Source organism: Solenopsis invicta, chromosome 4 (genome assembly GCF_016802725.1).
Source record: "Solenopsis invicta isolate M01_SB chromosome 4, UNIL_Sinv_3.0, whole genome shotgun sequence".
Taxonomy (NCBI): Eukaryota; Metazoa; Arthropoda; class Insecta; order Hymenoptera; family Formicidae; genus Solenopsis; species Solenopsis invicta.
In genome coordinates, this window is record NC_052667.1 from 27,310,854 (window position 1) to 27,332,917 (window position 22,064).

The window sequence follows — 22,064 nt, forward strand, 5'->3', positions numbered from 1 at the left end:
ATTAACAATATATTATTATATTTAATATCTATAATTTACTCCTTTCCATCATTCTAACTCACGTACCGTCTGTTGATATTATTGCTAAAGATGATGATTAAAATTGTCGATAAGATAGACTTCGATTATTCCCTAAGTTATTCAGCCATCGCTTATTTCAGAGATGTCGCGATGAGTTCAAGATCATATCTTGACTCATCTTGAACTACAATCTTGACCTACAATTTCGCAGGGACGACCTCCATGCAATCATTTGAGCTTAACGAATCGATAAATTTAAACTCAGCCCACTGCGAAATTATTCACAAATTTATACATCACGTACATCCATGTGTACACGTTTTTGTAAGTGATAATGCAATAAGTATTTAAGAAAAAATGGAAACCAGGTATAATTAAATTTAACAATAAAAAAGAAAACGTATACGTATTTGACAACTATTATTGATAAAAAAATTAAAAAAGAAATAAAGTGATACAAATGTGGTCAATCACTTAGTAGTTGGCTGCTATAAATAAAAGAAACTATTTGTTTAATAAATCTAATTTGCTACAAAAAGAATTTTGTAAATACGAATCGTTTTTTATCTTTAACTCATCATACAATATCAAACAGTTCGCCAACAGTTTGCGCGAGATCAGAAATTAAATCACTGTCAGAATACTCTCGCTTAGAATTTTTACTTTCGATCTGAAGACTTGTCGATCCATGAATTCGATCGTTACTAGAATCGCGTAGCTGATGTTGAATCATAAAATCTGGTCGGGAAATTTTGTGATTCGGTTGCCATTTATAGATATTAATTGTTGGCTTTTGTTCTCGTCTGAATGTGTCAGGCGCATAGATATTCAATGTCGGTCGTGCTTCGTCGCACGGTTTCGAAATAGTCAATGTTGGTCGATTGAAACGTTGATCTAAAATGACATTTTAAATCTTCCGTTACTATTTTGACACGATAAATGTCATTAATTTCTTAGTAATTCGAAACTGAGCGATAGCAAAATAAATGTGTAATAGATAATTGCACTCACCATTGTATCCATTGTTTGGACCAATGTTGCTCCATGTCGGCCTACAGGGATATCGCGTATTGACGGCGGCAGCTTGCGAAAATTGTCTACGATTACCACTAGTTGTAGAGGATTGCGAAATCCCGACGGAAGATGCAGCGCCGGTAATCGCTTGTCCACTCTCGATCGCTCCGAAAGAAGTTGCAGTTGCTTGACCAAAGCTAAACGAATGGCTTTCTGTCTTGACATTGTTACCGTTGTTATAAGCTTCCGCGCCTGCGGTAGAAATTCCTGATAATCCTGCAGAAATAGTCTCCGATTTGCTTGCGGAAACGGAAGATCTGAAAAGCAACTCTCTTTTATATACGCCATTGAGAAAAAAACATTAAACTAATGTTCTCTGAATTTAATAATCAAAATAAACACAAGTGTTTTTAACATAAAGTATATATATTATTGATTATTTTGCTTTTCTCTTTTGAATTTAGAAACGCGAATTTTAAATTATATACTATATTATTTTATACGCACCCATCAATCCCATATCCCGTAGGATGACTGTAACTGTTACTTTTGGAAAGGCTAACACCATCGAGACTCGCACCCAGACTGACAGAGTGTGCATTGTTATTTCCTGCATTTAAACTGACAGTTGCCGTGAGAGGGATGAGAGAAAGGAGACGTGTCTGTGGTTCCTCGTCGTTTAACATCTTGACGACCGACTCGGGTGTTAGTTTTGGTGGTGTGTTCCATCGTCGCTCGTGTTCGTCTATTCGTTTGTTCAAGCATGTAGAAATAGGAGGTGACAGGAGAAAGTGCATTCTTACATGTAGATAGCAAGTTGTATACTTGCATCAGTTAATTGCATTAATTGGTCAATATCTACAATTAAAAACTAATTAAATAAACTTATGAAAGAAAAATTTATTGCGAAAATAAAAACGATATTAGCCCTTTGTAATTTTATAATTGCGTTATAAAAGATAAATCTGAATAATTTCTATTTTATATCTAAAATTTTTCAATAAACCGAATCATCACAATTTATTAAAACTAAATTATGCCAACAATAATTTATTAAATTTTACGAATATTACACTAGCATAACATCAAAATAAGAAAAATAATGATATCAATAACTCTTCTGTTTTTAAGAATTTACTAAAACGTTACTGTCACCATCCGCAAGATAAAATTAAAATAGGACTAGATAAAGGATGGGATAAAATTAAGATTATAAAAATTCCATGAATATATCGAAACAAGCACTATATCACAGCACACTCGATAGATTTAAAAAGAATATCTTTGGAGGCACTCGCGGTATAACATACTCGCACTTATCACAAAAACTCTTTTTTTTATCGACATTCTCAAAACCTATGTGCAGTGACACTTATCATCTTCCAAAAATATTTCTCTCACCTGCTTGTACAAACGACAGTGCGAACGTTAATAAAAGAATGCTGCTGATGCTCGCCATGTCTGAAAACGTTCTGACTTGATCGTGCCATCGAGCTGCCCTTTTTCAATAACCACGCACGACCTTAGATTCGTTATTAAGATGCGGGACGCGTTCGCTTGAGCAATTCTCCTTAGATGAATCGTTGTGCGATGACGCGAATCACGAAACAAAATTATAATTCTCAATGACCAACGGACACCAATGTTCAATAAACTTTTTGAATTATTTAGCGTACATTTCTCAAGGGACGAGTTATAATCACAATTTTAATAATATTTTTAATGTTGTCCGTATCACGCGATATTCTGATTTCAAAACTGTTCCAGAAACCTACACTACAATACATATTTTTATTAATTTATATTTTTTTTGAAAATGAGAAAAGGGGAAATTATATATAAATAATTTTCTTTTTTTTTCTTTGTGTCTCATAATTTTTATTTGTTAAGTTACATATATTTAATACAACAAGTAACATTCGTATTTTTATTTCAAAGAGAAAGAATTAATAATTAATGAAAGGTATGCCTATTCATCATTTTTCGCGGAATATTAACGTATATATTACTATTCTGATTTATCAATACAATCCTATAAATCACAAGAATTATTTATATTCATTTGCGTAATTGATCACTTATCTATCGGCATTCTCTTCATCTCCGGTTTATCAAAAATGCATATGTGTCTTACGTCCTGCGTTTCTGTTTATAATTCTTTTTATGATGTTACACGTGTGATTCACACAATATTTATTCATTAAAAGAATATATTATTTGATATAAGGATATTTTACCTATGGACGCGCAAATTCAAATGAAGTCCGTCTCCTTTGACATAAATTATCTTGCGTATATTTTGCTTATTCATTAATAAACATTCATTTATATTTTTGTATGTTCAAATAATGTTTAAACAATTATTTATTTAATATTGTTATTGTTTAAGTATTTTGAAACGGAAAGTAATTAATTTACCATTACTATTTATATTGCATAATTTATTCAAAAATTGATTATACTAATATAACGCTACAGAACAGTGCAATGCAATATATTAGCTGTTACTTGTTGCCCCTTGATACTGCGCAATGGCAAATATTATTAATAATATCAAGCACTTCTGCAAGACAGAAACTTTATTAGGTTTTCTTAGGTACTTCCAACTTATATACAAATCAGGAAAACATAAATTTTGTATTATCAAAGTTAATATTGTACCTCACTACCAGCTGTAGATATTTGACCTAGGATAATGATCCATTTTTCGTTACTTTTGTATATGCACGATTCTGCCATGAAAATGCGATAAAAAGACGAAACGTTGCTACTTAATGGTTCAAAAAGTGATAAGTATACTTTTATCGGAATTTCTAAAAATCTCAGCTTTTAAAAATTTCTCAAGAACAATCTCGGAAAAAGGAAGTACAACAATTATATAGTTCCAGTTAATAAGTGTGCCTTATGAATATATAGATATATAATACTGAGAAATTGAAGAATAGATTACATATCCTTCACGCTCTGCCCTTTTTGAATAATCACGCAAGAAACTTAGATTCAATATTAAGATGCTGAACGCGTTTATTTAAGCACTTATCTATAGGCGAATCGTTGCGAAATAGAATTATAATTCTCAGTGATCAATGCTCAACGGTGAATGAACTTTTTAAATTCTTTAACATACATCTTATTTAAGGTATAATAGGTATAAGTTTTTGGTATCCAGTTTCACAAACATATTTAGAATAATAATTTTTTAATCTATTATAACAGTAAGGCATGACTTTCATTGCTTATTGAAGTTAGAAATTTTGCTCATTTTCAAAGTATTTATTATGTTTAAAACTAAAAGAATACAATAATTATGTGAATTATTTGATTAATACAAGATCACGTATTAAATGTAATAGAAACGAAACTTAGCAACTAAACAATTAGTTATACAATTTGCAAAACTAATTTAAAAAAGAATTGAGTAACATTTCTAAATACGAACATTGAAATATAAAAAGTTTTGGAATATGATTTTTACATTTCAGTTATTTAAAATAAAAGATACTTAAAATATGTAAAGAGGTGATAGATTTTCTTGCGTTTCACTTTTTTGTGTTTTATTGCTTGATGCAGTACTCTCAATTCAGTCAATCAGTCAGTTAATCTTCAGTATTTTCGGACTTCTTTTTGTTGTCATCATTTTCAACTACCGTAGGTTGTTGTTTGACTGGCTCTTGCTCCACTGTTATAGAAATTGTTAAAGGATTTTCTTGCGTCTCATTGCTTGACGTAGTACTCTCAGTTGCGTCTCATTGCTTGACGTAGTACTCTCAGGTGTCACTGAATCTTTAATATCTTCGGACTGCTTTTTGTTGTCGTTATTTTTATCTGGTGTAGATTGCTGATTGACTGTCGATTCGTCCAGCGTAGAGGCTGTTGGTGATACATTTTCTTGCGTTTCAGTGCTTGATGTAGTACTCTCAGACGTCACTGAATCTTTAATATCTTCGGGCTTCTTTTTGTTGTTGTCAATTTTAGCTGGCGTAGTTTGCTGATTGACTGTCGATTCGTCCAGCGTAGAGACTGTTGGTGATACATTTTCTTGCGTTTCAATGTTTGATGTAGTACTCTCAGGTGTCACTGAATCTTTAATATTTTGGGGCTTCTTTTTGTTGTTGTTAATTTTAACTGGCGTAGTTGGCTGATTAATCAACGATTCGTCGAAGCTGGGAGTTGTTTGAGGTATACTCGCTTCCGTTTGATTGCCTGATGGCTTGTTCTCAGATTCCGATGGTTTTTTTTTATTCTTAATGCCATATAAAAAATTCTTTGCTTCTACAATAAAGAAAATGTTTAATTATTATGTTTTCTTTGTATAATGGATAGGTATATATTTTTATTGTAAACACGTGTATATATTTTCTAAAATTTACCTTCGTAAACCTTTTGTACCATTCCGACTACGGTCTCGACCGCTTCGATAGCTTTTTCAATATACAACTCTGTATGTTTCTCTACGAATAACCTTTGTTGTTCAATTGCATTATTGTTTTTATCTTCTATTTCTATTAATTCTTTCATATATGGTACTGTGACATGTGAAGCGAAGAAACCTGAAGAAGGAATGCTGGGTATAGGGGGTATAAACAACGGGTTTTCAGTTTTCCTGTCTATACTCTCGATTACAATTGGATAAATTCTTTTGCGAGGCTGTTCTTTCAGGTGGTTGGAGACATATTGGTAAACTTGGTTCCTTGGAGAAAAACCTATATTACATATTTGTATTAATTTTATATTAATAATGTTTATTTTCTTTGAAAATAAAAAACAAAATTTATTACACAACCTTCTCTAAATTCTTAAAGGTATTTCTGTATTTTTATTAGATATTTTAATCTTTATTAGTATAGTCGAGAATTAATTATATTCATATGCGTAATTGATCACTTATCCGTTGGCGTTTTTTTTTTATCTGGTTCATCAAAAATACATATGCATTCTACGTTTTACATTCTGTTTATAATATTATGTGATTTATACAATATTCATTCATTAAAAGAATATGTCATTTGATATAAGAATATTCTTGATATCTCGTAAGTACAAAAAATTCAAGCAAAGTTTTTTCGACGTAAATTATCTTGCTTAGAATATTTTGCTTTTATACATTAATAGACAAATGTTTAAATTTTCAATCGTTCAAATAACGTTTAAACAGCTATATAAATTTTTAAGTGTTTCACCATTTTATAACGGTGGAAAATTAATTTGCTTTGCATATTTTCAGCGATACAATTTTTAATAATTTACATTATTATATCAAAAATGATTTAATATATTATACTGATTTAATATATTGTAGTATGATATATTTATATGAAAAGTACAACAAAATGCACTGCTGTTACCTGTTACCCCTTGATACGCAATGGCGAATATCAATAACAATACGTAGTATTTCATGGTTTCACTCGATGGACTTTTCGAATCACAAGAGCTGGTACATAAGCACGGCTGATTTTACTAAACTTTCTTAGGTACTCCCAGCTTATATAAGGTTCTGGAAAACGTATGAATCTTGTAATCTACTCAAGCTAGTGTAAATCTCATTATGTATATCAGTTATAGATATTTGCCCAAGTCTAATGGTTCACTCATCATTACTTTTGTGTATGTGCACAATGCACTCTACTTTAAAAGTGCGCGCGATAAAAAAACAAAGCATTATTACTAATGGTTCGAAAAATGATAAGCATACTTTTACCGGAATTCCTAAAAATTTGTAAAAATCTTAGATTTTAAAAAATTCCCACGTTGTATAAATCGCGAGAATTAATTATAGTCATACGTGTAATTGATCATTTATCGGTTAGCTTCTCTTCATCTGCGGTTTATCAAACATATGTACTGTACATTTTACGTTCCGTTTATAAAAAAAAGATGATTTTGACGTTGAATCGACTCATGTCAGATTGTGTAATAATTTATTAGAAGTTCTTTATAATTTTCATGTTTAGAAAATAAATAGATATTTTTAATATCTATTTATCGATACTTTTTAATTGAAAGATGGTATTTAATGAGATAAAATTTCTCTGAATTCTCTGCGAATATGTTTCGTGCCATAAACATCATATATTATCAATTTTAGCATAAATTTTGACTTTGAATAGATTAGACACGTTCTACATACAAAATATGTGCGCACTTGGGCATAGTGAATACTCTTGCTTTGCTCGAAGACGAAGCGTGGTATCTTACTTTCGAAAACAATGGGGCGGGCAGGAACGAACAAGCGGCTGTCAGATTATTGCGTAGAAGGTAATCAAGTTCCGTGATGGGTATTTCCCGAACAACCGCGTCATTCGATTACTTGAAAAAGAAAAAAATATTTACCCAGCAAGGCCACAAGTGGAACTGTGAAAGATTTTTGGGCTATTACAATTTTTTTACCATCAAGAACTGAAACTATAAAATTCTAAAGATAAAGGTTGTTCCATCTTTGAATAAACTGAGATGATTTATTTATTGGATAAAGCTTATGTTGATTCTAATTTATGTAATTTATTATCAGTTTTTAATGATATCTGTTCCAGACAAATTTAATTCTGAGTTTTTCTTTTGCTTTAAAATGCTATTAAGCGGTTATAAATCAATCGAACAAGAATTACTTCATAATAGAGGTACCATATTTTTATTATAGAATTAACATTTTCACTTTTATTAAAAAATAAATAAAAAAAATTATCTACGCTCTCTTATCTTTTTCGAAAATAAAATAGCTCCACAGCAGAGAAATGAGTTTTTATACGTTAATGCAGGTATGTAAATAAAAATGCAAACTTCTCTGAATAATATTGTCACTATATTAACATTAATGTTTCTTTAATATTCTACACATAATTTAACAAATTTATTTCGCAAATTTCTTTTTTTTTAAAAACTAAGAGCTCTGTAAATTAATTATAATATTTATATACTTTTTTTTCTATTAAATAATTATACAAACTTTTTAGAAACGTGACAATATATGAAAGAATTATTAAAAACTTTTTTAATACTTGTAAAAGTAAGAAAAATTAACTCAGAACGACATGACTCAACATGTGTAGAGAAGATATCGACAAACAACGTACAAAATGTTAACATTCCTCTGCTGCACCATTTTTCACCCGAATGGAATATTTTTATCGCTCATTTAACGAATACGTGCTCTTGAGTCATGTCGCGCCGTGACTAAACGAGCAACAATATCGTGGGTAAAAGGCGGTGCACCGCGTTAAAACATTTTACTCATGCTGGCCATAATTCGTTTGAATGAGACATTACTGCGCATAGAAGTTCCGCGAATGCAACTGAGAGGGTACTAATTTGTTAGCTACTAACCGATAATCAATCGTTTGTAGGATTATCCTGATCGATTGATTGGAAAATACGCGCTCGAGCTTAAGGCGCGGGTTTAAGGGGGCCAGAGAGAATGACGGAGTAATCGCGATTATCCTGGATCGATTATCAGTCTAACAGGATGTGGAAACCGGCCGCGATTGTCTCAGTGACAGGCCATTATTATTTATAAACAATTACGCGCAAACTGTCGCTATTAATGACGATACTGATCGAAATATCGACCACTGAAAAAATGATGATTAATGTCGATGGATGTAGGTACGGTATTGGATTTTTCAATTAAAGAAAGCTAAAGTTAATCAGATTATACGAAATGTGATAGGTCACGGAGAAATATTCTTATATCTCAAAGAGATACATATTGGAAATATTTTTTACGATGTTTAATGTCTATGTCTCGATACTATCTAATGTGATTCCTTTCAGTCATAAGTACTAAGGAATAAATTGAAAAACGTATTGATCATTTTGATTGGTATTAATAGCGTCCGAGATATACGTAATTAGAAATTAAAATCTTTCCGGATAGATATTACAAGGCGGAACATGTTGCACATCGTTTAGAAAGTCGTTAGAACGAATAAAAGTTAAGAATTTATGAAAAATCTAATTACAGAAAAAATATGTTATATCGATCAAGTAATCCATAAATCCATCGTAAAAAAAACAAACGTATGCTCTGTACTCTATGTAACGATGAAACAAATACACATTTACACATGATTAATCAAACATTACGGAAAAATACTTTGTTTTTCTAATTATCTGCAATTATCTACAAAGACAATTTGAGCCTCACAAATGTAAACGCTCGCTAGAAGCTCGCATGAATAAAAAATTATATAGTTAACGCTTTGTCTTCTCAATGGAAAACTCTTTTCCAGTCTCAACGTTTAACGTACCATTTTAATATTGAGTGTATCTTACAATTAGACATCGATAAAGAAGAGAATGTTTCCACCACGATTATTTCCTATCTACGCTGTTATTATCGTAGGGTTATCGTTGTGCAAGTTAAAGAATCATGTGGTTTTCCCAAAGAAAAACAGTTTAAGAAAAATTAGGATAGCGTGATATAACTTAGATCAAGATCTTTGTCAAGGTCTGACCGATTTCATTCTGTATTAAGATAAGCAGAATTCACATTAAACGGAGCAAATTGAAGAAATGCGGAAGAATCATAGACACGACAAAATATAAATGTCATTAGTCAATCTTATTTGTTAAATAAATTTGCAATTTAAAATTTCAACATGTCAATGAGAAATATTGTTATTTAAAAAAAATAAATAAATGTTTTATAATTTTTTAGATTTTACAAATATACAAGCTACAAGATGGAAAAAATCCGTTTCGTTTATTATAAATACCTAAGTTTAATTTTAATTCCATTTAATTGAAAGATATATCGAAAAGAAAAAAAAACAAAAAGAAATTGCTTCAGTATTTTAAAATTATATTAATTTTGTGAGTAATTATTTAATAATATAATGATATAATAATAAAATTGAGGAATTATTTTATTCGCGAACTTTTATCAAAATAATAACAAATAAAATCTTGTTGTAGAAATAAATTTTTTAGAACACGTCTGAGAAATTACGTATCTGGGAAATTATGCTTATCAATGACGTAGAATTTCTTTTTAAATTTTCGCGAACACGCTATCGCAAGGAAGTGCCAAGAGATAATGAAATGTCGATACAAGTGAATGCTATATAAGATGATCGCGGCACCAGCTGAGTCAGTCATTCTTTCGCAGACTGCGACAACATCAGGATCATTCGGTCTTTACGCGATAAAGTGGTGATATACAAACAATATTTTATATAAGCATTATTATTTCTCGGTTTTTCCGCGTTGACTTGCTTCAACTAATTAATCGACGATACAATCTGAAAGATGGATATTAGGATCTTCGCGCTGGTTGCTTTCGTTGCTGTCCTAGGATCCTTTACGGAGGCCCGATCCCCCTTTGGTTATCCTTACAGTGAGTAGCGATTGAGTAAAGCCATTTTTCATTCATGAGTGAAGTTACAATTTTTTTACTCGTTTACTAACATGATATACATTGAAACATCTCAAATATTTTGACATTAATTGTTTTCCGCAATTAAGACTCACAAATTACAAATTCATCATTGATGTATGTAAAAGTATCTCCCCTCTTTTTAATTTTTTTTATAAATGTTAGCTGTTACAGCCAAATGTACTAACATTTATCAAAACTAGGTGGTAATATAAATTACGTACTAAGAAGCAATATATTCATCGTAGTTAAAATGAATAATAACATTTTATTTTTCTTCCATCTTCAATTATTTTTATCGGACAATCTCTTTAGTGCTTCATGCAATTGATGTGTGACGCAATATGTAAATGAATTCGAGCTAATTCTGCGGTGTGAATTGTTATCCAAATAAAATTATTTCAAAAAAATTGCACATCGCTGCATACATCAAGGTTAATAAAAATTGAAGTCAATGTTAAATTATGTAACGACAACGTCGTGCATTTAAGCAGAAATAGCTGACGATGCGCGGGAATTTCAGGATAATTGCGAGATTAGCAAACGCGGCAAAATTCCACGACGAATTCGATAAAACGCTGAATATATAAATGATTGCATGATTTTAATCAACGTCGGAAAGAACGCCTGCCGTCAGACCGCTATTATTCTCTTTCTGCACGTAAACATTCAGAAATTATACGATTGTAGAGGAGATACTTTGAAAAATGGAGATGATAATCTTCTATTTACGACATTAATTCTTTTTTACTACAAATATTCGCCAAAAGTCTTTATACATAATGACATTCCTGTGACTTATTGTTAGGTTAGTTTTTTTCAATAATTTATGATAATCTTATGATTTATGACAGAATGTATTGATTTGCATGAAGCAATGTATTTGCATTTAATTTCTTACTCTCTTCTTTGAAATTAGTTCCAATCACACTAACTTCTTTTATTTGGAAAAATATTAAATTTTATATAAGATTCAAGTCATTATGATTATATGTTGGCTTTTATTAAAAATTTAATACGTACGCCTTGGCTATGTCACTCTCAATGTTTTATTCATGTAATTATCATAATGTTTAAATAAAGATGTATGATAAAATTTAAAGAAACAATAATATGCAATGTATGTATTAATAATTTCGATGTAATTGACAAAACCATCTGTGCTGATTGCTTCATTTTCATGAAGCATCTCAAAATATTGTCACATCAATTGTTATAACGTTAATGTTACGCGTCATTAAATTATTGCGATTTTTAAAGCGTGAGCGATATTTAATCATGATAACTAAGATTGACGTTCGCGTGTGTAACCATGCAGCATGCTTCTCTGCGCATATAAACACATGCGTAAGTCGTAACTGCTCACACAACTGCTAGCCAAACGAAGATAATTTGACGCCCGTAGACCGTGACCTCATTTTGTTCTTCACCTTGACTCATGAGAAGATACTTTCTTTTCAATATCTTCTCGCAATCTCTCGTGCATGACACGATTATTTCTATCACGTTGATAAATATATAAAATATACGGCGCTAATTAACAACTTAATAAGATGTGTCTCTTCTGTTTTAACAAGAGGAATTTATTAGTGCAATATATTTTCTGTTATAAAATGAAAATTTATATAATGCGTGTGTATTTGTAATAATAAGATGATTGAACAAAAAGGTAAGTTAAAAGAATTTTAATAATTGTGTTTAAATACAATATTAATCCATAAGATAAAATAACGAAATAAAAAATATTACACAAAAATCAATTTATTTTCCGAACATTATTGCCAACACAATGATGTTATCGAAAAAAAACGTGGCTTATCAAATTAATGTGACTATAAAACTTAATATCGCTTGATTAATGTCACGTATCGCGCATAAATAAATTATTAATTTTTACTTACGTTTAAACTGAAGATGAGTAAGCGATAAATACAACTTGTTTACAAATTTTATCTTAATTTACAACTTTTTTGCAAATTAAGATAAAAAAATAATTTAATATATTTTTAGTATTACATTAAATAGCTTAAGATTTCTGGATTAAAGAACCAGGATATCAATGGTCGTATATTTTATATCACTGATTTTTTAATATTGTTTCCTCTGAATGTTAGTGTCGCTATAAAATGTTATATGTTGTACATTATTTTAATTATTTCAGTATCACATTATTTTTATTCAACATTATTATTTACGCAATGTTATGATTAGTAACACATCTATTATCTGTTATATTAAGCATTGTTTTTCACATTTTAATTATATTATTGCGACTAGTAACAATTGTGGTACATTATTACGTGTCTCTGGTGATGGAATTCCGAGATATGACCACATAGCATGTTCCAACTAACAATGCTATTTCAACTAGTAGCTGAGAATCATCAACCATACGAGTTTCATCTCAAGTAGCAACAATCGATAAAAAATTGCTATTCTCTTTTCGTTTTTTCTCAAAGATGGAGGACTACGTGTCGACAGGCCGTCGGCTAGTTTCGCCGCGTCCAGGTTGAAGCGAGAAGTCGATTCGAATGGTGAGAGTACCACCGAATCTACTACCAGTCAAGCAACTACAACGACTTCCTCAGATTCCACAGATTCCACAACTTCAGATTCATCATCGACCACATCATCATCAACCACAGAATCATCATCAACCACAGAATCATCATCAACCACAGAATCATCATCAACTACAGAATCATCATCAACCACAGAATCATCATCAACCACACCTTCAACATCATCCACCGAAGCCACTTCAACCACAGAGGCCACCTCTACCACAGAGGCCACATCTTCCCCGACTACTCCGACTTCCACTTCCGAAACTACTCCAACAACTCCATCCACTACACCTACATCTAGCACAAGTCCAGAAACCACGACACCGACGTCTGAGACGAAGAAACCGGACGACATTTTGTCACGTTCAAATACCGATGAATCCGAAGACTCCACTAAGAAACCTGGACCATCGGACGACAAAACGCCAACTCCCGGACCATTCTTTGGTGCTCCTGGATTCGGCTTTGGTGGTTATGGTCCTAGTTTCGATCCCTATTTTGGTTATCCTGGATTCAACTCTATACCAGCTTATAACCCGAATTATGCATGGACTGGTACAAACAACGGGCCAGGATTTGCGTCTGCGGGCGCATCCGCCGGAAGCTTTGGATATCCATATCCGACAATGGGATATCCAACGGGAGGATTTCCCACGATGGAATCACCAACGGGATTATATCCCACAATGGGACCACCAATGGGAATGTATCCCACAGTAGGATCACCGACGGGATTATATCCCACGATGGAATCACCGACGGGATCACCATCTTTCGGAAGTCGAGGAGGATTTCAAGATAACTTACCGAACCAGGATAATTTACCAAACAAGGATAGCTCACCAAACCAGATTGGATACAATTTCGGCGGAGGTACGAGCATGAGCCCAAAAATCGAAGGACGAAGACTGATTCAAGATTTTGAAGGATAATGAATGACTTGGGATTGCATGCTGTGGTTTGGACATTTCTTGGTGTTTGTAAAAAATCGGCAATTGAATGAGGCCAATTGGATGTCAAAGGCAAAGGAGAGACATCAGAATTATGTATCTCAAAATTTGTTTAACGATGTCACGTTGACATTTTTTTTTAAATGCATGATTCTCTGCCGAACAAAATTGTATTTTATGTAAAACGACTAATGTCATGACAATATTTTCGACGTTTATTTCTTTCTTTCTTTCTTTATTTATTTATTTATTTATTTATGTGCGTACATTTGTACATTTATATACATATGTATACATATGTATGTATATTCATGTTTGTGTATGTGTGTATATATATTTATATTTATATTTATTTATTTATTTATTTATCAAAATAATTATTTATTTATTTATGTGCGTGCATTTAAATATCTATTTATTTATTTATTTATTTAGGTGTACTTGTACTTAAATAGTCTATGCAAACTTATTTATAAGTGAATGTAATCGCATGTATGTATATGCATGATTTTTATGCGACATGCCATTACTAGAATCTTATCGTATGTTCTATTTTTCGCAGATCCGTTGTATAACGCAGGACCTGGATTCTTTTACCCAGGACAATTTCCTAATAATCCTTTTAACGATCCCACTTTTGACATGATCAAACAAATTCAGGCGCAGATCGAGGCGCAGCATCAGGCGTAAGTCTTCGAGTAATACAAGTTGCAAATAACAGAACTTTACGCTTCGCAGCGTACAGTTAATTTGACCGGAATTCCTTGAACCGATATTTATGAAATCATTTACATTTATTCTTTTTCAGTACAGTTTAACGTTTACCACGAAAAACTCTTTTAAATTTGTTACATAATTACCACAGATTCTTTTGATCTCTAAATATAAATTTTTGATTTTTATTAACAAATATATTAAGAAAATTTTTTTACAAATATATATATTGAATATTATTAATTTTATCAACAAATTATTTTAAATTCAAAATAAAACTTTTGTCTAATTGGAAGAGTTTTTATTTTATATATTATCTCTGTGAGTAATTATTGTAAGTATTATTTGCTGTTTTTTTTTACATTTTATTTTAACAATCGCTCATAATTTTTCTTCATGTAGATCAAGGAGAAACATTCGCCTTCAATATTTTTAACTATTCTTTTGAAATATAACCGCAAGCCATTATTCATATAGATCTTCTTTAAAACTCGTAGAGTGAAACGTTACTTTAATAGATTAAAATTTAAGCTTGTGCAACGTTCTTGTGATTTGCCACTTTAATAAAAGTCAAAATTCACTTCTATAGAATGAAAATTAATCTTATATAATTTTCGAGTTACTTTTTATTCTACAAAATTTAAAGAACTTCTAAAGCATATTGTAAACAGGAATTTGTATTGTACAGCAACATGGAATTCCACAACCGTTTGGCCAATGAAGCCGCTAATTACGGTGGCGGAAATTACGGCGGCGGGAGCTACGGTGGCGGCGTACCGCAGGTTGCGAGTGCCAGTATTGGCTTAGGCCCATACGGTGGTTTCCAAAGCGGCCAAATCAGTCCCGTGAGTCTTACGTTTCTCAATGAGTTATCGCATAAAAAAGGCAATACAGAAATTGTCCAATAATATGCTTCATTTTGCACACAATCCAGTTCGCACAGATTCCAGTCTTCTTATAGTCTTTATTACCGGCGATCTCTCCGTCATAGGCTTCTCCAGGAATAGAGTCCAGATTCGCGGATGAACTGCCTCCACCATCGGGTAATAGCTTTGGAGTGTTTGCTAGTTCCAGTTCCTCCAGCATGACCGGGCCGGATGGCAGACCGATTAACCATAAGTCGTCGATTACCGGCGTTAATGATAATGGAAAAGTTTCTTTCCGCACTGTGCACGATTAATTAAATAACACTTTTAATCGTGCCTATCTCTATAATCATTAATTAAATGTTGTGTGCTATGTACAATGTTACAATAATAATGATGCAATTTTATAATTCAAATTTATTACGTGTTACAAAATAAGTTTGTAACTTAAGACATTGAAACTCAGGCTCAAATATTTTCTTAAGATTACCTCACAAATACTCAAGTTTCTTAGAACCAATAGATTCTTTTTGTAAAATTAAAGTTGTGACTTTTATATGATTTTCTGTAATTGTCAATAACTCGACAATTTTTACCTGTTTGCAAACAAAATTCGTTTGCAATACAAAAAAATTTTTTAATTTTAAGAAGGTTTTTTGGGTTAGTGTCATGTTCTATTCGAGCAATATCGAGTGAACACATGACTCTTTTGCATTTAATTATTACGTTTACTTGCTTAAATATATTCATATTATTGTATCTTCTATGTAATACATAAATTAAACTCTTGATGCTTTTATAATGATTTTTTAATTTTATTACGTGACAATTAAATTGTTCTTAGTAACACGCTTTAATATAATTTCGTATACAATAGTAATAGTTACATCGCTATACAATTTCATACCTTATAATTTTATAATTTTGTGTTGTCGTTGGGTTTGGTCTTGCTAAGCGGCGGTGCAATCTTATCATCTACTATAGGTTTATCTCGCCGCCATGTTTTACCCCAAAATCCCATATCGTTACCATGATCTCGAAAATGATCATTCCAATACATTTGTGGTCGTTGAAAAGTTCGTTCATACCAGGGCTGGTATCCCTGATAATTAGTTTGAATCTATTACAAGTGGAAGAAGAAAAGTAAAATTTTTATATTCTGACATATCATGAGAAATTTTGTAAATTTATTTTAGATGATCTATATAATTTGCGTTAAACTATTAAAAAGATAAAATTTTGTTTATAATTTCATGTGCTGTATAAAAACATTTTAAAAAACAAAATATACACATATATATTATATATAAAATATATACAACACATATTCAAATATATGATATATAAAGTTATAAATAAAATTTTACCCGAGGGGAAATTCACAGCCGGCATTGGTGTACAAAATTTCGGCAGTGGACTGCCGAAAAAAGTAAGCAGTGACCTATAATATTGACGGCATTGTCGTCAGTGGTTGGGGAGTGGTGAGCTCACTTCAGAGTCGATCATGGGGTTGAGCACAAAAATTTTTGAATACTTCGGGAAAGCTTTAGAATTCTTGTGCAGGCATTGGCGTATGATAATGGGCACGCGGTAGTGTTCATAATTGCATGGCATTGCCTTAATTTTAATATAGGATTGACGGCATTGTAGGCATTGACTAACAATAAGCATTGTCGGCAGTGTACAAAAATGTCGGCAGTGTTTTACAGCAATGCCAAAAATCGGCATTGGTGTACAAAATTTTGGGTTGTGAATTCCCCCTCGATTTTACCTAAAATCTATACGCAAATGATAGGACATTGAAAGTGAGCTTTAATTGCTAATATTAACTTTCAGGCATTAAATATAATGAAATAAATAAATTTTGTCACCCGTGGAACATTGTCACGATGTAAATGCGTATGCATTGAACGTGGCGAATTTATTGGATGAAAACTTGGTTGCTTATTATAATCTTCATTGGCACCCCGAAAACCGTTAATTACTGGTACGTCATCAATCTTTGGCTTTGCTTTAGTGCCTTTCGTCATAATGCTGAGATGTACTTCAGTGATGATATTTCCTTTTTCATCCGATTTCGAGGAAACGGACACGTTACATACACCATGTTCGCAAGGATTTTCGTTCGGTGTGCTGTCATTACTATTTATAACAATTTCAATGTTGTTGATTATGTTTGGCTGTTTCGCTGAATCGTCCTATAAAAAAATACAATTAATCATCGTATTATCTTATAAAAGCTCCAATAATTAATTAGGATTTTAACTATGGCCGCCTCAATAAGGATATTCCACATCTATGTTTATACTACACACTCATATTTGAGTAGTATGAACATAGACGTGGAATATCCTTATTGAGGCAGCCCTAGTTAAAATTCCAATACTAATATATTGAATAACTATTAATTTTCTTTCCTATATAAAATAATGGTTTAACATTTGATAGAAATAAAATAATTTTTATGATTAATCAAAACTCTGTAAGAGTCTTTAATAGAGCATTAAAGACTCTTTAACAAACATTACCTAAGTATTATAAATATTGATGAACATTAAAATAAAATAAGATTGAATTTTATAATTGTCTAACAGCACTATCGATTATTTTAAAATTCATAAATTTAATATAGTTAATTATTTATTTTATGAAATTATTGTATTAATAATAAGTGTCCCAATATTTATTAGTAATGTTTGATAGAATTTCAAGCAACAATGATGAATTTTCAATAGCATGAATCTTTAATATATAAATTAATTAACACGAAATTGCCTTAATTTTAGGAATATTTGAAGCGTTATATTATCATAAATATTTATCACTGTTTATTTAAAAAGAAGTTGCAAAGTAACTGATTTGATTGTTCTATATTTGATATACGTAAAATTAAAAGGTGAATAACAGTTCTATATTTGATGTACGTAAAATTAAAAATCGAATAATACACTGTGCAATCAATAGAGAAAAATAATTATCTATTTAAATTCAATTAAATATCTTAATTATAATTTTGAATTTAAATTGAGTTTAATTCTATAATTACATTTAATATTAATACAACTTGAAGATTATTTCAGATGAATATTCTGATCTACCAATTTCAATTGCATATTTCCCGAAATTCGTTAATGAAGTAAATTATTTCTTAGTTTTATCTTGCTTGTTTGCAAAATAAAATTGATTGATAATTATTAATTTAGATATAACTTCATAATTTATATAAAGCATAAATTTAAACATTAAATTAAACGTTAGCTTAAATTAAACGTAAGCATAAGATGAAGTTAAGTTTAATATTTTTATTAAGAATTATTTTTTATTAATTACATATAATCTATTACATTTCTTTTAATATTTTTCATGAATATGCATAGACTGTGAAATCACTTACTTGGTGACATTGCATTTTTTATTGAAAAATCGATAATCATAATGCACAAATATCTAAGTGATTCATATGCTATGAATCCTCAAAAATATTAAATTTAACTTTACAGCATTTGTCTCATTTATCGCTTACGGAACTAAATATTAACTCGTAACTTACGAGACCATTACTTTGTTTTATTATTTACCTGTGATAGATAAATCCTTCTTTTTCTCGGCTCATTTGCTTTTATGAACTCGTTTCCATGACGCAAGATGTACTCGTATGTCGATGATTTAGACGCACGTAAGCTTGAGTCCGGATTAGCAGATTTCTTTGGATTAACAATTGTGACGAAAGTCGAGTTATCTAATGTCTCTTCATTTTCGTCAGAATCCAAATCGATTTTCGACGAAACTTTGATACCCGTCCCAAAATTATTTAACATTACGATCACAAAACAACCTGCGAGAATTATTCTCGGTTCCATTTTCATCGTTTGTTTCCGAATACACTGGGAACACTGATTTTTCATAAAAAAAACTTATATCACTATGTATGTTGTTTCAAGGAAGGGATAAATACTCAAAGCGGACGTATATATAGTAATGACAATCATTATTGTAGAAAATTGCAATGGCCTCCAACTCGTAAAGCGTAACAAAGGTGGACTCGAAGAAGTAAGTATGTACCTTTCTCGAAGGATTCGGACCAGTGATTTTAATTGCTTCCTGAGATTGATATCGCAAGATTCATAAATTCTCGATACATAAAAAACTTGTACTAATATAAATGAACCATTATATGTAAATAAGATCATTATTATAGAACTTGACAAATAAAAATTTTACATTGCTAATTGATTACATGTTCCAAAAAACAAGATATATGTACATCTTTTTTTAGTTCCATTGTCACTAATTTATTTTTCAATATATTTCCAAAGTGTGCAATTTCAATATGTGATTAACACTGACAAATAGAAGGGAAAGTAATGTATGCATATTACAACCTCTACTTCTCGAAGAGTACATTTACCTTCGCGCTGAACAAAGGCCGCCATAATAATGATTCATCGTGAATAGCTTAGCGGAGGGTACGATGCTCTTGAATGACATTATCTCGCGCCTGTTACGATGAGCGAAGTGTTCGCTCTAAAATGCACCCCGTTATGACCCATTGCAGCCAGCACATCACTGCTGAAGTAATTTCGAATCCTGTCACCCTCAACGTTGTTTGTCTAAATCCCAGCGCAAACAAGGAGCGCAAGGACCTCATTGAGATTCATTAAAACCCTCGTTGCCCCTTTCAGCCCTTCTACGAAACTGACGACGGTCCTCTCCCCGATCACTATCATTGGTTTTTTTGTAAACTTCTTCTATTATCACGACGCTAAAAGGTTTATAAGTTTATCTCCGTCGTTAGCTTTAATTATTTATTAAAAGCGGCGCGAGTGCCAATTGTGCAGTGAATAAATTCTAACGATGTCATTCTTTCCTGTGTTATATCAGCCTTTCCTTTCCGTGCCTCGCGGAATAATGATTCAACCATATAGCAGCAGGCGCCAAACCTTCGTGCCGCTGAGTATCGCGACCGCGCTTAAGTCGTTCGTGCCAAAGATGCAATTATGTAGTGGCGGATCGCCAGGCACAACCGCAGGATATCGCGTTACGTAAATCCTCTTCTTAAGATCGGCGATTACGAGACTCGGGCATCACGGTCGCGCCATGACGCGGAATCCTCATTAAGGCTCGAGAGTATTCCGCGGTGACCGAAGAACGCTTATTTCCGAGGAAAACGCGAAACGCGCCGCCGCCGGTGACTAATTTGTAACCGATTCCCCAAGCTCCGCCGGATCGTTCGTCCGTTTTCTCGAGAAGCGTTCGACGGAAACGACTGTCGCGACACGGCTGCGTCGTAAAAAGCGCATCTAAGCGAGCTCCCTGCCGTTCTCGCACAATTAAACCTTTACGCGTTTGCTTGCCGACTGTATAAATATATGCCTTTTTTCACGCGTGTTTTTACTAGTTTCCGGCTTTCCAAGCACCCTTGGCCGATCTTGCGAGCAGGCAGCGTTCACCGTCGACGGAGCGTAGAAAACGGAGTGCCTAATGTAGCGTACCTAATCGGGCTCGCATTATTGGGGAATCACCAGCGGTATACTCGGAGACGTATCTTGACAGTGTAAATATGCTGCAAATTAATGTTCCAGCGGCCCCCAAGGCTGTTCGTGCTCCCACGGAACGTGTTTCACGAAGCGTCATTATTCGTGAATGCCGAACAGAAAGCACGAGAATAAACAACATAGATTCCAGATAAAACGATTTATAGCTAAGAAAGAGGGGCTTAATATAGCGTAGGTAATAGCGCGTCGGTGTAACTTTGATAATGGCTGCGATATAGTATATATAAATTCTCTAAAATTAATTGTAATATCTTTTTCATGGAACGTCATTTATTTAACCCGAAATATATAACGAATAAATCATTTTCAATTTTATTGAAAATGATTTTATTTTAATCAAAATTTTAATATTGCAGAGCTTATAAGATATCAACTTTGCATGCATTATATAAATTTCCATATCAATAAATTACTTACAGAATTGCTTTGATGTTTGTAAATATTACAATAATTCTGAAATATTATGGATACAATTATTTATTTGAATATAATGTAATTATTCATAAAATGTGGCAAAGATGCCGATCAAGTCTTCATATTGATAAGCACAATCCTGCACAATGTACAGCTTTTTGTCTACTTTTTCCTATTCATTTGGTATAATTAAAAAATAATCTTTATTAGCAAAATTGTAAAAAAATTATTTTAGGTACATTTTCAAAAATTTACTCTATCTATAATTTATTTATTTATAATTAAAAGAGGAATGTATAGTTGTATATTTAACAGCATTATATTATATAAAAATAGAAAAAATACAAAAATGCCTTTGATAATATTCATCATTTTAAAGAAGATACGTGTATAAAAGGCCGAGATAATTTTCTCACGCGACATCGCCATCGCTGCCATACGAATTACAAGACTCGTTTAGAATGTGACATATGGCTTTGACGAACGGTTTCCGAGAAAACAGAAACTCTTTCCGCAGGGCGTTTGCACCCTTCCTTTCACCGTGGAAGACTCGCCAGAAATAACCGGTGAGTGGTTTAAAACCGTGCTTC

At 32.1% G+C, this 22,064-nt stretch overlaps 4 protein-coding genes across 6 annotated transcripts; 1 reads left to right on the forward strand and 3 right to left on the reverse strand.

The window, feature by feature from the left end:
• Positions 1–410: 410 nt before the first annotated feature.
• Positions 411–2,513, reverse strand: LOC105196359. 2 transcript variants are annotated; one of them, XM_011162272.3, is made up of 4 exons: positions 2,437–2,513; positions 1,543–1,780; positions 1,033–1,352; positions 411–915 (listed from the first exon to the last, which is right to left on the reverse strand). In XM_011162272.3, exons 1-4 carry the CDS (start codon positions 2,492–2,494, stop codon positions 599–601), a joined length of 933 nt encoding a protein of 310 aa, XP_011160574.2. In that variant the 5' UTR covers positions 2,495–2,513; the 3' UTR covers positions 411–598. The 2 variants fall into 2 exon arrangements, with proteins under 2 accessions (XP_011160574.2, XP_025988571.2); XM_026132786.2 differs by having other exon boundaries at positions 1,543–1,893; positions 2,437–2,509.
• A 2,216-nt stretch (positions 2,514–4,729) lies between these two features.
• On the reverse strand, positions 4,730–6,592 carry LOC105196403. The gene is made up of 3 exons (XM_026132787.2): positions 6,381–6,592; positions 5,406–5,738; positions 4,730–5,307 (listed from the first exon to the last, which is right to left on the reverse strand). The coding sequence occupies exons 1-3, from the start codon at positions 6,433–6,435 to the stop codon at positions 4,730–4,732; spliced, it is 966 nt and encodes a 321-aa protein (XP_025988572.2). The 5' UTR covers positions 6,436–6,592.
• Positions 6,593–10,113: 3,521 nt separating this feature from the next.
• Positions 10,114–16,307, forward strand: LOC105196360 (nuclear pore complex protein DDB_G0274915). 2 transcript variants are annotated; one of them, XM_026132726.2, is made up of 5 exons: positions 10,114–10,369; positions 12,868–13,848; positions 14,488–14,611; positions 15,328–15,484; positions 15,574–16,307. In XM_026132726.2, the coding sequence occupies exons 1-5, from the start codon at positions 10,282–10,284 to the stop codon at positions 15,598–15,600; spliced, it is 1,377 nt and encodes a 458-aa protein (XP_025988511.2). In that variant the 5' UTR covers positions 10,114–10,281; the 3' UTR covers positions 15,601–16,307. The 2 variants fall into 2 exon arrangements, with proteins under 2 accessions (XP_025988511.2, XP_025988510.2); XM_026132725.2 differs by having other exon boundaries at positions 10,116–10,369; positions 15,631–16,307.
• Positions 16,297–19,419, reverse strand: LOC105196361. Its single transcript, XM_011162275.3, has 3 exons — positions 19,084–19,419; positions 17,377–17,703; positions 16,297–16,625 (listed from the first exon to the last, which is right to left on the reverse strand). Exons 1-3 carry the CDS (start codon positions 19,408–19,410, stop codon positions 16,422–16,424), a joined length of 858 nt encoding a protein of 285 aa, XP_011160577.2. The 5' UTR covers positions 19,411–19,419; the 3' UTR covers positions 16,297–16,421.
• Positions 19,420–22,064: the final 2,645 nt, after the last annotated feature.

What these genes read in the sequence shown, in the direction of transcription:
- LOC105196360 (XM_026132725.2), top strand. Translation starts at nt 10,282, where the DNA reads ATGGATATTAGGATCTTCGCGCTGGTTGCTTTCGTTGCTGTCCTAGGA. An exon ending in TGGATACAATTTCGGCGGAG is followed by an intron (nt 13,849 to 14,487) that starts GTACGAGCATGA and finishes TATTTTTCGCAG; the next exon opens with ATCCGTTGTATAACGCAGGA. An exon ending in ATCGAGGCGCAGCATCAGGC is followed by an intron (nt 14,612 to 15,327) that starts GTAAGTCTTCGA and finishes TGTATTGTACAG; the next exon opens with CAACATGGAATTCCACAACC.
- LOC105196361 (XM_011162275.3), bottom strand. Translation starts at nt 19,410, where the DNA reads ATGAAAAATCAGTGTTCCCAGTGTATTCGGAAACAAACGATGAAAATG. An exon ending in GAAGGATTTATCTATCACAG is followed by an intron (nt 17,704 to 19,083) that starts GTAAATAATAAA and finishes ATTTTTTTATAG; the next exon opens with GACGATTCAGCGAAACAGCC. An exon ending in ATCGTGACAATGTTCCACGG is followed by an intron (nt 16,626 to 17,376) that starts GTGACAAAATTT and finishes CACTTGTAATAG; the next exon opens with ATTCAAACTAATTATCAGGG.
- LOC105196359 (XM_011162272.3), bottom strand. Translation starts at nt 2,494, where the DNA reads ATGGCGAGCATCAGCAGCATTCTTTTATTAACGTTCGCACTGTCGTTT. An exon ending in ACTGTCGTTTGTACAAGCAG is followed by an intron (nt 1,781 to 2,436) that starts GTGAGAGAAATA and finishes ACAAACGAATAG; the next exon opens with ACGAACACGAGCGACGATGG. An exon ending in TCCAAACAATGGATACAATG is followed by an intron (nt 916 to 1,032) that starts GTGAGTGCAATT and finishes ATGTCATTTTAG; the next exon opens with ATCAACGTTTCAATCGACCA.
- LOC105196403 (XM_026132787.2), bottom strand. Translation starts at nt 6,435, where the DNA reads ATGAAATACTACGTATTGTTATTGATATTCGCCATTGCGTATCAAGGG. An exon ending in TGCGTATCAAGGGGTAACAG is followed by an intron (nt 5,739 to 6,380) that starts GTAACAGCAGTG and finishes TATGTAATATAG; the next exon opens with GTTTTTCTCCAAGGAACCAA. An exon ending in GGTACAAAAGGTTTACGAAG is followed by an intron (nt 5,308 to 5,405) that starts GTAAATTTTAGA and finishes TCTTTATTGTAG; the next exon opens with AAGCAAAGAATTTTTTATAT.